Consider the following 14461-nt stretch of genomic DNA (forward strand, 5'->3'; position numbering starts at 1 on the left):
CTCCATACGAAGCGCCAGTGTATAAATGAACGCATATAGTGTCGGCGGGCTGATCTCCAGGGTCCAAGTTCCGTACCGCCAGCATCGGCGATCCCGGCTGGTTCGGTTTCTCACCGACAGACGCTGGCAATTTGCAATGGCCAATGGTAGGGCTCTAAGTGGCCAATGGCAGATCCAAAATTGGGTCTAGAAGAAGGGGAAATCTGTCAAAAGACGACGGTTTAGGCTATTGGGTCGGCTCTCGGGGTAGACCCTCCACGATTTAGCACTGAAGTGACAGGGAAGTTTCAGTTCCTGCTTCTCTTTTTCCCGGGGTACAAGTCCAGTCCTGGCCCTTATATGCGAGTTGCATCTTAAATTCACCCCATTCACCCCCTCTTGTCCTATTTCGCAGCTATAAACGAGCCATTGTTGCCAAGACGGAGACCTTTAAGCCCAAACAATGTGCTCTTTTGATTCATGGTTGGGTGCCACTGAGATGGTGTCATTCAGACCATGCGTGGCGTGGCGCGCTAAAAGGCATGCCGCTGTCGCCCAGGGATGACGACCGTAGTAGCGCGGGGCAAAATCTCGGATCCTGGCACGAATAATCGTAAAAGCCCATTGGTGAGTAAGATTCTCGGGGTGTTGAAAAATCTCTGAAGTTTTCTAAGAGGAGAGACCAAGGACTTATAAGAAAAAGTCTATTTCTGGGCGGTTTAGGTCCATGAAGAAGCTTCCGGAATGCAATTGGCTATCCATTGCAAATTGTGCGAGTCGTTCAAGCTGAAACGTTTCCCTTCGTAGATCTAGTATTGCGAAATTTCAACCACGGGCCACCTCATCAGTGCCACGACCAGTCACGCAATCGATCTTGGCCCCTGAATAGAGAAGGTACGCGGATGTCTCTGGGTCCATACCCCACGGCCAGCGGCATAATGTGGCATCATCGGGTAAGATATCTCGTGATTGCTGCGGCTCATCCGTAGTGTATTAGCCCTTCTTCGGATCTGCGATGTATTGACGTGCGAAGACCGGAACGGTGGACGGCAGGCAGTAAAGGCGGCTCGACTTGTGTCACCTCCAGCCAGCCACCGCTAATAAATACCGTTTTGGCCTCCCACACATGTGTAGCTTTCCTTTTTCCTTCTTTTTATTTTCCATCTTCCACAACAAAGGCTAGTTGAGTCGGTAGTCGAACCTGTGAACCATCTAACAGCCACATCCTTCCTTCAAAAGCATATTCCAACAAATCAGCCTCCACTCGATCATCATGGCTGCTCAACTAGAACTGGTGCAGCCTACTGATGTGCCCTCATTGCCGAAGGAGGCCACGCCAGTAATCAGCGAGCTGAGTGCTTTGGACGAAGAGCGGTTCGTCCTCAAGTCGCCGTACTCAGAGAGACCTCATCTGCTTGACCTGGAGACCGTTTCTCACGAGGCTGGCTTGTTGGCAAAAGCCTTGCGAACTCTGAAGCCAATTCGGGAGGATTATGCCACTGCGCCGTATGAAGAATCCTTTAACTGGCCCGAGGTTATCGCGGAAGTGAAGCGCCTGTCTCAGAAATCCGGAAAGGAATTCAAGGAAATTTCATTCTACATTGTCGCCTTCCGCTCGAAGATTTTGACGTACACCGACTATGATTATCTTTGCGAGCTGGACAAGGCGGCTCATGCCGAAGCCGTAGCCAGTGGAGGCTTTCTGAAGTAAGAGAGACGATCTTTTTCGCCCTTTGTCATGTGACGCTGACCAATGAAACAGATACTGGTTTGGCGAGCCTGATGAGGAGCTCCAGAATCTGTCGACGTGCGTGTGGTGTTCCAGAGAGGCAGCAATGGTTGGTGGTCGAGGGCCAGCGCATCGAAAGGCGGTGAGCGTCACTAGGCATCAATATGCCTATTATAACATCGACCAACACCGACTCACCATCCGAGACAACGTGGATGATTGGTCGATTTCCTGGTGGAAATGAGAAAGATTGGCATTCGCCATCTTCTCGTAGCAACTCTGCTTGGTTGATGAGTTCTGAAAGACACGAGGACAAAATTATTCGGGAAAAAAACATGGGTGCTGGGAGCAAAAAGGATATGATTGGATTTGAAAACATGAGATTTTTTTTTATATAGGATACCATGCGGCAAGCGAGCATCATGTTGGCATTTTAAAATGGTAAATGAACTGTAAAATAGAGAAATAAAGCTATACTTGCATAATGAGACAAAAGGAAAACAATCGCAGTGAAGCGCGCAAGATGATGATGGCACAGCCGTGGCACTAGACTCCTGAGTGCGCGGCGAGTTTCTATGTTGTTTGAGACGTTGTGAGAGTTTGTGATGCAATGTGAGTGTATTCGGCTATTTAGGACTATATATGTCGTCGGGAACAATCGTAGAGCTTGTTGTTGTGAAATCGAGCAGAGCTGCTGGAGATGTAGCTGGCAAGGTTGACAGCCTCGCGCTGGTAGTTTGGAGGTTCATTTTGACCCTCTCGCGAATTCTGCCGTCACTCACCGCCCCGAACCCACAACGCCCACAAATCTGGTAGGCGAAAAGTTCGATATTCACAACAACAGCGCGAGCGCTCCTGAAGCTGCCACCATTTAGCCTCGAAACCGGCATCAACCTCGGCTCGACTCTCGCCACAATCCCCTCCGACTCCCAACTTACGGCCACGATGAGCGAAGTTCCGAAAGATGCGCCTTTCCAGGCGGTGCAGGTCGATGCGCTGGTGAGTTTGAGCTCGAATTGCCCCACCCTCCCCTCCTGATGAAGATGGAGAGCAAGAGGAAGACTGACGCCTGGCCAAGGTGATTATGAAAATCGCCAGACACTGCTCCTCAATCTTCCCGACCGTGGCGAGCGGCTCCCTGGTGGGCATGGACCAGAACGGAACGCTGGAGATCACCAACACCTTTGCCTTCCCCACCGTCGAGAACTCGTCCTCCGACAGCCACCAGAACGACGCGAGCAATGCTGCCGCTGCCGCCCCTCGCGCAAAGAGCAACATTACCTACCAGAGCGAAATGATCCGACACCTGAAGGAGGTCAACGTGGATGCCAACAATGTCGGATGGTACACCAGTGCAACCATGGGCAACTTTGTCACCCTGGCTTTCATCGAGAACCAGCACCACTACCAGAAGGACAATGACAAGACCGTGGCCCTCGTCTACGACACCAGCCGCAGCTCACAGGGAACTCTGGCCCTGAAGGCCTACCGACTGACCAACCTTTTCATGAACGTCTACAAGGAGGGCAAGTTCACTACTGAGAGGTGAGTAGTATACGAGTCACGGAGTTTGAGCCATCATATATGGGCATTGTGCTGACAAGTTCGGACAGCCTGCAAAAGACCAAGCTGTCGTTCCGTGACATCCTCCAGGAGTACCCCATCACGGTCCAGAACTCACACCTCCTTACCTCTTTCCTCCACCAGCTGCCCTCCCCTGCCGTCAGCGACCTCAAGGAGCCCACCACGCTCAGCGACCTCAACAGCGACCGCATCAAGGCGCCTCTGTACCCTTCCATCGACAACCTGGATCTCTCAGTCGATCCCTTCCTCGAGAAGACTTGCGACCTGCTGCTCGAGAGCATCGAGTCCCACTACGTCGACCTCAACAACTTCCAGTTCTACCAACGCCAGCTGGCGCGTGAGCAGACCAAGATTACACAGTGGCAGGCCAAGCGAAAGACCGAGAACGCCCAGCGCACGCTTGCCAAGCAGCCCCTGCTGCCGGAGGACGAGTGGCAGAGACTGTTCAAGCTTCCCCAGGAGCCTAGCCGCCTGGAGGGCATGCTCAACGCCAAGCAGGTTGAGCAGTACAGCAAGCAGGTGGATGGCTTCACGGCCAACATTACCGCCAAGATGTTTGCCGTGCGGGAGAACCTGCTGCCGCAGTAAAATGCAGCATCGCTAAAACCTAAAAATGAATAAGAATTTTTGAACTGATCTTTTGGTGGTTGAGACTATTGGCGGCAGGGTGCATTGGCGGCGTTCCGGTTTGGGTGGACTATAATAAAGTACTTCTGGTCTAGATCTGCAGCGACAAGAGAGTCTTATGAGAGTGTTTGAAACTACTAGCAGTATGGATTCCTACGCCTAGACTTGTAATTCCTGTTAGATACCACTACGATTTGTTTCTCTCTTTGCCCTTTTGTTTCTGTGCAGTGCTTTCCGGTTGTGTGTGATGGAATTGATGTGATGCAAAATATCGCAAAGGGGGGGGTCCAGCTGTATCTTTGCCCTCAATGCGAGTTCAAATTGAGTGTCCCTAGCACTTTGATGCCCAAATAACACACAGCTAAATACACTTTTATTATTTCCTAGTCTGTATCTCCAGTAATAGACATTCTGCACTCCTTCTGTTGAGGCCGTAATGCCGCGCATCTCATCTCGGGCTGCTGTCCCCCAAAGCCCCGCATTATATGAGACGTGGCCATGTCTGTCTTGTTCGGCATGTGCATGTGCATGGCAGAATACGAATACTAATACTAACAGCACTAGCAACTGGTGCTATAGAAAAAAACCTACCCATAAGCTGAGGATTGAGGAGGATTCTGCCCTGGACGTGCAATCCAGCCGCGCCTCTCATTCGTCCAAGCTGCAAAAATCCTGTCCCAATCTAATCTGCCCCGCTTGGTGAGAAAATTTACCCCTCTAGGCTCACCGCCCGCTTTCCAACGGATTTGTTCCCCTCTCTGGGCCTTACTGCATTCATCGGAGCTTTTTTTTTTTTTTTTTTAACAGTTGGCATTCCCCATCAATTTTTTCCTACTTCTTTCTCTTCCTCTTCCTCATCTCTCCCTCAAATCCTCCTCCTTCCATCATCTCTTTCTCTACCCAAATCTTCGCATTCTCATCAATTCCCTCCTTCACAATGTCTGCTCCCGCCAACAAGTTCAAGGTCGCCGACCTGTCCCTGGCCGCCTTTGGCCGCAGGGAGATTGAACTCGCCGAGAACGAGATGCCCGGTCTGATGGCCATCCGCCAGAAGTATGCCGCCGACCAGCCTCTGGCCGGTGCCCGCATTGCTGGCTGCCTGCACATGACCATCCAGACGGCCGTCCTCATCGAGACGCTCGTTGCTCTGGGTGCCGAGGTCACCTGGACCAGCTGCAACATCTTCAGCACCCAGGACCACGCCGCTGCCGCCATTGCTGCCGCCGGTGTGCCCGTCTTTGCCTGGAAGGGCGAGACCGAGGAGGAGTACAACTGGTGTCTGGAGCAGCAGCTCAGCGCCTTCAAGGACGGCAAGAAGCTGAACCTGATCCTCGACGACGGCGGCGACCTGACCTCGCTCGTCCACTCCAAGTACCCCGAGCAGCTCAAGGACTGCTTCGGCGTCTCTGAGGAGACCACCACCGGTGTCCACCACCTGTACCGCATGCTCAAGGAGGGCAAGCTGCTGGTCCCTGCCATCAACGTCAACGACAGCGTCACCAAGTCCAAGTTCGACAACCTGTACGGCTGCCGCGAGTCCCTGATTGACGGCATCAAGCGTGCCACCGATGTCATGATTGCCGGCAAGGTTGCTGTCGTCGCTGGATTCGGAGATGTCGGCAAGGGCTGTGCCCAGGCCCTGCACGGCATGGGTGCCCGCGTCCTCGTCACCGAGATTGACCCCATCAACGCTCTCCAGGCTGCCATGGCCGGCTACCAGGTCACCACCATGGAGAAGGCCGCCGCCATTGGCCAGATCTTCGTCACCACCACCGGCTGCCGTGACATCCTGACTGGCGCCCACTTCGAGGCCATGCCCAACGACGCCATTGTCTGCAACATTGGCCACTTCGACATTGAGATTGACGTTGCTTGGCTCAAGGCCAACGCCAAGTCTGTCCAGAACATCAAGCCCCAGGTCGACCGCTTCACCATGGCCAACGGCCGCCACATCATCCTCTTGGCTGAGGGTCGTCTGGTCAACCTTGGCTGTGCTACCGGCCACTCTTCCTTTGTCATGTCCTGCTCCTTCTCCAACCAGGTCCTTGCTCAGATTGCTCTGTACAAGGCCGCCGACAAGGCCTGGGCCGACAAGTACGTTGAGTTTGGCAAGACTGGCAAGCTCGACGTCGGCGTCTTTGTCCTCCCCAAGGTCCTGGACGAGGAGGTCGCCAAGCTGCACCTGGCTCACGTCCAGGCTGAGCTGACCACTCTCACCCCTGTTCAGGCTGAGTACCTCGGTCTTACTGTCGAGGGTCCCTACAAGGCCGAGATGTAAGCACTACCTCTTATCCATGAATATTTATTGATGAAGACGTGTACTAACAAATCCTTTTACAGCTACCGCTACTAAGCATTTTTCATGTATTCATACCCAAAGGATCCTTCAACTGGACTCCTACGTGTAACGACATCCCTTCCGGATTTATGACCCGGATAATGGGAAAACTTGTGATTTCAACAGCATCATGAACCGGCAAGGGGCATATAAATGGGCAAGGATAAAATAAAAGCCCATGGGATTTTATTGGTATTTCTTTTTTTTTTTATTGTTTTCGTTTTGATATTTTTCTTTCCTCATGGACTCTTTTTTGGAAGTTCTCGCTGGGCGGATGGTGGGGCAGAAAAGAAACTGGCCTTTTCAACAAAAACGGCGTCGGGTAAATTTACTTTTGCTAATGATGATTCCCCCCATGGCGAGAGGATATATATGCGAATATAAAAAAACATAGCGCATGATACAGATGGGCTCAAGCTCGGAAAGGGCGAGATGGGCACATTTGGAGAAGGCCCGTCAACCGCGGCTGAAGAGAGATTTACTAGCTATAGAAAATGTGGAATACATATGCGGGCAGTTTTTTAGCCCTGGCTGAGTAAAATATGTTTTTATTTGAATGTGACAGTGTGACTATGTCTGATAATGAAGAAGTATCCATGGTTCTTTTTGCTACATTTCACCTTGGGTGCTATCGGTTTGAACATGCCATAGTTGCGAGACTTCAAGGTCATCTATGATGCACTTGTTCATTTGTAGAATCCATCTATAACGTTGCTAAAACAGCATCCCATTTAAACCACATCCTTCAACACGCTTTTATTTCAATTCACTCTATTCTCTTCAACAGCTCACGCCAAATCCTTCTGCTCCGGCACAATGCTCTTCAGCTTCCCCTGCGTCACCGCCAGCCGGACATTGTCAATCGCCCACTCCTCCATCTTCTGCTGCGTCTCCTGCGTCCAGGTGCCCATGTGCGGGACGAGCAGGACGTTGTCGTTGGCCAGCAGGCCCGGGTGGATCTCGGGCTCGTTCTCGTAGACGTCGAGGCCGACGGAGGAGACGGTGCCCGAGGCGAGGGCGTCGACGAGGGCGGCCTCGTCCATGACGGCGCCGCGGGCGGTGTTTACGATGACGATGCCGGGCTTCATGAGGGCGAACTCGGGGGCGGCGACGGAGTGGCGGGTGCTGGGCTGCGAGTTGTTAGCCATGCATCTGGACAGAAAGATGTGTCTCTTTGCTCACGTTTAGAGGCAGGTTCAGGCTCAGCACGTCACTCTCCCTGTACAGCGTCTCCAGGTCGACATACTCGGCGCCGTCCTCCAGCTCCGGGCTCAGCCGGTGGCGGTTGTGGTAGCGGATGCGCATGCCAAAGGCGCGGGCCTTGGTCGCCACGTTGCGCCCGATGCCGCCCATGCCCAGGATGCCGAGGATCTTGCCCTGCGGGTCGTGGCCCAGCTGGGGCAGCGGCGAGCCGCGCCATTTGCCCTCGCGCAGGGCCTTGATGCCGACGGGCAGGTTGCGCAGGGCGCCGAGCAGCAGCCAGATGGTGACGTCGGCCGTGGCGTCGTCGACGGCCGTGGGGGTGTTTGAGACGCGGACGGAGTGGGCGGTGCAGGCGGGGATGTCGATTTGGTCGTAGCCGGCGCCTGGGAAGGGCTCAAGTCAGTATTTTTTTACACATGTGTATATGTATATCTGATATGTTGTCTTACCGTTGTGGCACAGAAACTTGAGGCTCTTGGGAAAGGCGTCCAGCAGCTCGCTGTCGATTCGGCCAGTGACGTTTGCGGAATCAAACGTCCGGTATGCGACGGAGACGCCGTCCAGGGCGCCGGATTGGCACTCGGCGATGAAGTCCTGCCTGTTGGTGGCTGTTGGCTGGACGATTTCCGCAATGTCGGAGATGGTGGACCATGCGACGTGGGCACTGGAAGGCGATTGGTTGTTAGCTGTGATATAAGAGGGATCTGACGAGGTTGAGATGACTTACTGGTCAATTTTGCCTAGGAGGAGGACCTTGGTGCGACTCATTGTGGGAGATGTTTCGGAGAGTCTGTTGGTGTTTTCTATATGCGATTTGGCAAAAGTGGGAAGAGATGATGCGATTGCACCAGAGCGAGGGGTATCAAGAGGTTCAAACGGAACAGAATAGAAATTGCAATTCTATTGAAGAAGGAAATACAAAAAAAAGAATAGCAAAAAGAAAGAACTAGAAAGGAGAACAAAAAAAGGATAAGAACTAGGCAAAGATGTCCATCGTCTCCATTTCTATCGCATTGGATGGATGTGGTTCAACTCGCAATAAAGCACCCCGAAGCCGCGTTCGGCGGGGTAACTTTCACTGTAGCGCGGGGGGACTTTTTTTTTTTTTTTGGAGCCGGACGTGGGGTTGTAAGTGCGCCCTCCAGGTTGTCTTTGGTGATTATCAGTTGAGTCTTATTTTTCTAAGTTTTATTTGAATTGACTGCTCTTTGTAATAGTAACTGTATATGTCATTGTTAACCTATCCATATATATAAATATGTGCCCTGGTAGGTAAATACTATGCCTTAGAGACCGTCGTGGGAGTTGCATCTCCAAGTGGAAGCAAGCAATTTTCCGTATTGGGCAGCCCGCGCCGGAGACCAAGACCCATAGCAAGAGACACGCCGGTGGCGGATCTCCCCAGAAGGCGGCTATTAGAATGGCCGTGGTCATTTTGTCTGTGATGCGGAGAAACTTGAATTACTTCTAAAGGCTGCAATGTGAGCTCGTGTAGCATCAACTTGTCATAACTGGGTGGATTTGCTGAATAGAAAATTATCCCGGAGACTTGCGAGTTTGTCCAGACGTGGTGTAAGTCAGCATTAAGCAGAGTCGTTATGTGACGGTATGGTTCCTGGACACTGCTCATCGGCAATTTATAGCGCTGGTAGCCTTGTCTATCTACCATTTCATTTTTGGGGGTTGGCGAAATCGGAAAGATTGCGGTGAATACGCCGTAACAAACGTGGGGAATTAAGTGAATTGATCATGTCGCCTCAGTACATGGGACGATTTACCCAAGCGCGCAACTCACGACGAAATCTGTACAAATTGTATCTGAATGGAGACTTTAATCCTAAAAACATCTGCCTTCAAAGCCTAGAGCCATTATATATGTCGTCAATCTGTCGCTCCAAGCTGAGAATGCATTAAAAAGCGTCTCCAGCTATCAAATCGATATATATCTAAAGCAAACGCCAGCCAGTGTCATGTATCTCAAATCCCAAAGAAAACACGCCTCTATAACTCCAAAGGAAACCTCCTAATTAAATCAGCCGCTTGCTTTTACATCCTCCTCTTGGTACATACTCTTCATCCATCCTACCATTAAAAAGTTTGAGCGCAAAGAGCCATATATGCGCCTCTCATGCCACGATTAGATATTGTATACATGATATGACATTGCACATCACTTTATCGTAAGAGTACTGAAAGACATCCCCTACGTTCAATCCGTGAAAAGACGTTGCTGACACGCCTTAGAAGTCCCAGGGTCCAAATACTTGTGTCATCCAGTTGATGTCACCAAAGTCTGGAGGCAATTCCGGATCTGGCATCATAGAGTGGTCGACCAGCAAAGTATGCTGCGGCGGAGCGCCTGGAACAACTTGGCTGCTTGGCGTTGGGAGCCCCCCCTAGGTTCTGTGATATGGCTGGCTCCCAGCTTGAGCGCACATTGCGAAGGACCTTTGTGCATTTCCCAAAAATCGATACATCCTCGGGTCCGCCTCTTAGGGGATAAAGCGCATCTGCCTTGGTAAACAGGTCAATGGTCCTGTCCAGATAGGTACCGAGATCTGCCGTATTGCGCATAATCTCCCTGTCCCAGGCAGGGTCATCTATGGTCGTGAGCCTGTATAGCAGAGCGTGGATCTGCGCAAGCTCAATGTACAAGGAGAATGGCATGCCCACAAAATCCGTGAGTGGCACGAGAAACAAGGTATCGTACCAGGCCCGAGCAGCGAGGAGGCCCGCGTACATGGAGTCGATACGCGGCGAGTCTGGGATTTTTGTCCCGCCAAAGAGGCCGATTGAGTGGATTTGAGTTTCGGTGCTGTAGATGTGCAATTGTATCACCGCTGTTCAGAATAAAAGTAAGCACAGCTCTATATTGTATCACCCAATGCTGATTGACTTACCCTTGGACATTGCCCCAGGCGGCAAGGTTTCGCGAATCTTCTGGAGCTGGCAGAGAAGATTTCGCTTGAAGACATACGTGGGAGCCTTATCGGGGTCGAGTCTGCCAAAATCACGCCCGACAAAATCGCTTACTATGAGCTTTCTTGCTTCCTCTCCAACGAGCTGGAGTTTAACTAGTGCGACTAGGGTTTCGTCTGATGGGTATTCCTTTTCACTTTCCAACACCTCTAGCGATTCCTGCATGTGTAGCGTCCAGACGAGTGGCTCCATTTTACCGAGAAAGGCCGCACATCTGGGGAAGATTGTTAGAATGGATCTCTAATAATGCAAAGAGGGAGCATAACAGTTGCGCCACTTACACAGATGTGATGAACCAAAACCCAAGCACAAGTCTCCGTTCTTCCATTGTACGGTTTTTGGGTTGGCAGTTTGATGCTTTGCTTCCCCAGGCTTTGAAACAGACCGTCGAGTACTGCTCTTCGTTGGGAAATCTGGTGAGACTCAATTCGTAGATGATACAGCTACATATATGTGAATACAAGGTAAGAAAGGGCTTGTTGGCAGCACCGGCATTCATGGCCGCCCTAAGAAGTCCATCAGTTAGCATTACGCAGCCACCAACCACTTATACTACTCAACTAGAAGCAAATCTTACCATGATATCAGAGTTATCAAGCCTTGAAGTAACTCTATGCTTCGCTCGTGACTGAGGATCATCCGTTGCGCAACTTCTTGACGCAGCCTGTCTCTCATCATGGCCTGTTGCGTCATGGACATACTCGTGACGTTCATGATGCAGAGCCAGAGGAAAGGAGATTCCCGTTGCAGAGCCTCGGCCGTGAGATCGGGGCTTAGATGCATAAAGGGGAAGAATTCGAGCCACTGGCGAAACTTGACGAGATACACTTCGGCCTCGCTGGGAGCTGGCTCCGGAAGCCTGTCCAACAGGCGCGGAGGTGGTGTGAGGTTGGAAGGATGTGTCTGTGATTGTGATGTTGTTGCCGCGTCGGCCAGTGAGTCGAGTCGGCTGATAAAGGGCGGGCATGTTGAAGCGGATGATGCTGACGAAGGGATTTCACAGTTGGATGCGCCGTTCATGGGAGACGGCACAGGGGGCTGCTGCTGCTGCTGCTTCTGGAGATGAACATGATGCTGCTGCTGTTGTGGCGGCGGTGGCGGCGGCGGCGGTTGATGGCCCTCATGGTGGTGTTGATGATGCTGATGCTGCTGCTGCTGCGTCGCCCGCAGTATCGACACCAGGTCATCGAGCTTCTCCTCCAGCTGCGCGGTCCTCGAGGCCGTCGTCCTCTTGGCCACGCGCTTGCGCGACGTCACCATCTGGTGGCACTCTTTGCCCAGGCGGTGGCAGCGGTCGCATTTGCCTCCTTCCGGCCTCAAGATGCACCGGCACTTGGCGCGCGAGCAGTTGGTGCACGAGCGGCCATAGCCCGCTGGGATGCCGCCGACTGAGACAGAGTCTGGCGGAGGCGGCGCCGGGGCCATTGTCTTGCGTGTGGGATGCGAAGCGAAGCGAATGTCTGCCGAAGCTGATTGTCCAAACCCGATCGACGCAGGTTTGCTGCAGTGGTGAGTTGGAGTCGCGCAGCCGGGATTGGGACTCCCTACTCCGGCGAGGTTGGCGGATGAAACTCTCGCGTTGGTTGATCAGTCAGGGACTCTAGGCAACGGGGTTCGAGGGAGCTGTTGTCGGCGCCAGAGTGGCTGAATCAGCAGGTTGATCGGGGAGCCGGATATAGCGGACAATCCGAACTCCGAGAGGGCGACTTGATCGTTGCTGAATGCCGAGCGAGTATCGCTAGACATGATGTGGATGGATGGATCAACGGTGGCCTGTCGCGGAGATGGTTAAGAAGAGCCAGTCAATTGACGGCATCTCAATGATTCGATTCAATTTGATATGAAGCCTTCATTGGCTGCATAACTTGACCTCAATAGGCAATTGAGGCTGTGCTTTGTCTCATCGTAATATTGCCAGCGTAGGTATCTGCCATTACTGTAGGCCAGCCCAGGTGGGGCCTGACAAGGAGACGCGCCATTGCAGCCGGGCTCAGCTCAAACTCTTTGATAGAGATGCGATGAGATAATCTGTTGGCCACAAGTCAAGCTATTCCAAGCTCTGTGCTACCTTATGTGCTGGTATAGCTGCAAAACCAAGCTTCACACTAGGCTGAGGGGCTAATTGAGACGATGCCGCTGTGTACGAAGAATATACTGTAAGTGTCATTGCAAGCAGCGTGCTGGCGTAAACGAAAAGAAAAGACTGAAAGAGTCAAAAGCCGTCAATTGATTGGGATGAATCCAATCCATCCAGCAGCCAATTTGTGTCCAAGTCCAAAAGCTGCTACCGCTGCCATAGCTCGAATCGGCAAATCGTTTTCGCCGCCGACAACCGGCACGTCAAACTATTATCCGAAGCTAGCCATTGAGACCTGAAGCACCACGCCATACTATTGTCTTGATAGTGGCATTCCGCCTTCTTGATTCCCAGCTCAAACAACCGCCAACAGCCAATCGTCGCTCACAAAATGGCCGTCACCGGCCTCGTCGCAGTCGAGACGCTGCCGCGATTCTTGCTCCCGCGCATCAGCTGGACTGCGCCGCTCTCAGCAACTCGAACTACCGCTGCCCAATCGTTTGCTGCCTTTCAACCGAACCAGCGAAAGTCAATCCACAGCTCAGTGCCTGCTTTCGGCACAAGATTCTCTACGAGACGATACATTGGTACACAAGCGCCAGCCTTGCGGAGGGGGTTCCATGCGACTTCTCGGCAATGCCGCGAGCATCACTTTGATACGCTCAAGTTTGTCCAGCGGCTGAAGGATGAGGGCTTTACGGACGAGCAGTCCGTTGCCATGATGAAGGTTCTCAACGACGTCATTCAAGAGAGGTCCGTATCCATGACAAGAGCTACTTAACATGACCGTTGATTCTAACATTGATATCTGCCACAGCATCCAAAACCTAACACGAACCATGGTGCTTCGCGAAGACGCCGCCAGAACCACCTACACCCAAAAGGTGGACTTTGCCAAACTGCGCTCTGAACTGGCTTCCGCAGACAGCACCGAATCCAACGCAACGCGCAACGCGCACGAGCGCCTCACAAACGACATTGCCAAGCTCAGCAGCCGGCTGCGCGACGAGATTGGCCGGACACAGGCGAGCGTGCGGCTTGACCTCAACCTGGAAAAGGGGCGCATTCGAGAAGAGGCCGTCGGGCAGGAGCTCAAGATTAAGGAGACGGAGACCAAGATTGAGCAGGAGGTGGCGGCCTTGAGGGAGAAGCTGGAGCAGGTCAAGTTCCAGACGCTGCAGTGGCTGATGGGCGTGTGCACCGGTTTTGCGGCATTGCTGCTTGGTGCTTGGAGATTGCTCATGTAACGGAGCCAAGTGGTTGCGTTGGATGAGGGGAATTGTTGGGATATAGAAATTGCTTTTCACATGTAAATGCCTGCACGTTGTTTAGCTGATGATATCAAGTTAAATTCATACAGATAGTATCATTCTCGTTCGCTACTATTATGCTACATGACTGTCAATCTCTTGTTGCTGCTTATTACTCCATCCCATCAGGGCCATGTATGTGGATATTCATTGGTCAAATTGATCCCTGGAATCAGTCAGCCCAAACACGACAACTGCACTTACGCTTGGCCTACATGCCTTAAGGCTTCCTGCCTCATGGTCTCTTTGAATGCACCACTTGCACCAGCGGTTGCTTGCAAGTCGCCCTGCTTGGTGCCCTCGAGGCCAGACGATTGTTTCATTCCACCGCGGGAAGCGTCGGAAAAGGTCGACTCTTGGCCCGTTGGATCCGTGTCTTCCTTCAAGATGGCATGGCCTCCTTGGAGGACGTGGTCGCCATGCATGTCCTCGGCATGTGCGGCGGCGGCAGCTCTGTTCATGTTCATGATGACAGGTGGTACACGACGGCTTTGGTTTATCTCTTTGAAATACCGAGATTTGAGTGATGGTGCTATTAGCAGATCACGACGAGCCACAGCGTGCGAGATGTAGTGGCTCGTGCCGCCTTTTATACGAAACGGGCAATTTAGTTTCGCCCATGACAACACAGTGAC

At 52.3% G+C, this 14461-nt stretch overlaps 7 protein-coding genes across 7 annotated transcripts; 4 read left to right on the forward strand and 3 right to left on the reverse strand.

Annotated features, from left to right (window-relative positions):
• Positions 1-1147: 1147 nt before the first annotated feature.
• TrAtP1_012225 (uncharacterized protein) lies at positions 1148-2380 on the forward strand. The gene is made up of 2 exons (XM_014090364.2): positions 1148-1686; positions 1742-2380. Exons 1-2 carry the CDS (start codon positions 1253-1255, stop codon positions 1950-1952), a joined length of 645 nt encoding a protein of 214 aa, XP_013945839.1. The 5' UTR covers positions 1148-1252; the 3' UTR covers positions 1953-2380.
• Positions 2381-2446: 66 nt separating this feature from the next.
• On the forward strand, positions 2447-4274 carry TrAtP1_012226 (uncharacterized protein). Its single transcript, XM_014090363.2, has 3 exons — positions 2447-2707; positions 2787-3253; positions 3322-4274. The coding sequence occupies exons 1-3, from the start codon at positions 2654-2656 to the stop codon at positions 3878-3880; spliced, it is 1080 nt and encodes a 359-aa protein (XP_013945838.1). The 5' UTR covers positions 2447-2653; the 3' UTR covers positions 3881-4274.
• Positions 4275-4721: 447 nt separating this feature from the next.
• On the forward strand, positions 4722-6794 carry TrAtP1_012227 (uncharacterized protein). Its single transcript, XM_014090362.2, has 2 exons — positions 4722-6193; positions 6260-6794. The coding sequence occupies exons 1-2, from the start codon at positions 4857-4859 to the stop codon at positions 6270-6272; spliced, it is 1350 nt and encodes a 449-aa protein (XP_013945837.1). The 5' UTR covers positions 4722-4856; the 3' UTR covers positions 6273-6794.
• A 60-nt stretch (positions 6795-6854) lies between these two features.
• Positions 6855-8488, reverse strand: TrAtP1_012228 (uncharacterized protein). Its single transcript, XM_014090361.2, has 4 exons — positions 8188-8488; positions 7910-8124; positions 7440-7843; positions 6855-7387 (listed from the first exon to the last, which is right to left on the reverse strand). Exons 1-4 carry the CDS (start codon positions 8226-8228, stop codon positions 7046-7048), a joined length of 1002 nt encoding a protein of 333 aa, XP_013945836.1. The 5' UTR covers positions 8229-8488; the 3' UTR covers positions 6855-7045.
• A 786-nt stretch (positions 8489-9274) lies between these two features.
• TrAtP1_012229 (uncharacterized protein) lies at positions 9275-12829 on the reverse strand. The gene is made up of 4 exons (XM_066115439.1): positions 11017-12829; positions 10721-10945; positions 10361-10653; positions 9275-10300 (listed from the first exon to the last, which is right to left on the reverse strand). Exons 1-4 carry the CDS (start codon positions 11862-11864, stop codon positions 9744-9746), a joined length of 1923 nt encoding a protein of 640 aa, XP_065971538.1. The 5' UTR covers positions 11865-12829; the 3' UTR covers positions 9275-9743.
• On the forward strand, positions 12830-13893 carry TrAtP1_012230 (uncharacterized protein). Its single transcript, XM_014090359.2, has 2 exons — positions 12830-13269; positions 13334-13893. The coding sequence occupies exons 1-2, from the start codon at positions 12908-12910 to the stop codon at positions 13761-13763; spliced, it is 792 nt and encodes a 263-aa protein (XP_013945834.2). The 5' UTR covers positions 12830-12907; the 3' UTR covers positions 13764-13893.
• Positions 13894-14376, reverse strand: TrAtP1_012231 (uncharacterized protein). The gene is made up of 2 exons (XM_014090358.2): positions 14046-14376; positions 13894-13992 (listed from the first exon to the last, which is right to left on the reverse strand). The coding sequence occupies exons 1-2, from the start codon at positions 14291-14293 to the stop codon at positions 13974-13976; spliced, it is 267 nt and encodes an 88-aa protein (XP_013945833.2). The 5' UTR covers positions 14294-14376; the 3' UTR covers positions 13894-13973.
• Positions 14377-14461: the final 85 nt, after the last annotated feature.

The sequence above is a fragment of the Trichoderma atroviride genome, chromosome 7 (genome assembly GCF_020647795.1).
Source record: "Trichoderma atroviride chromosome 7, complete sequence".
Taxonomy (NCBI): domain Eukaryota; kingdom Fungi; phylum Ascomycota; class Sordariomycetes; order Hypocreales; family Hypocreaceae; genus Trichoderma; species Trichoderma atroviride.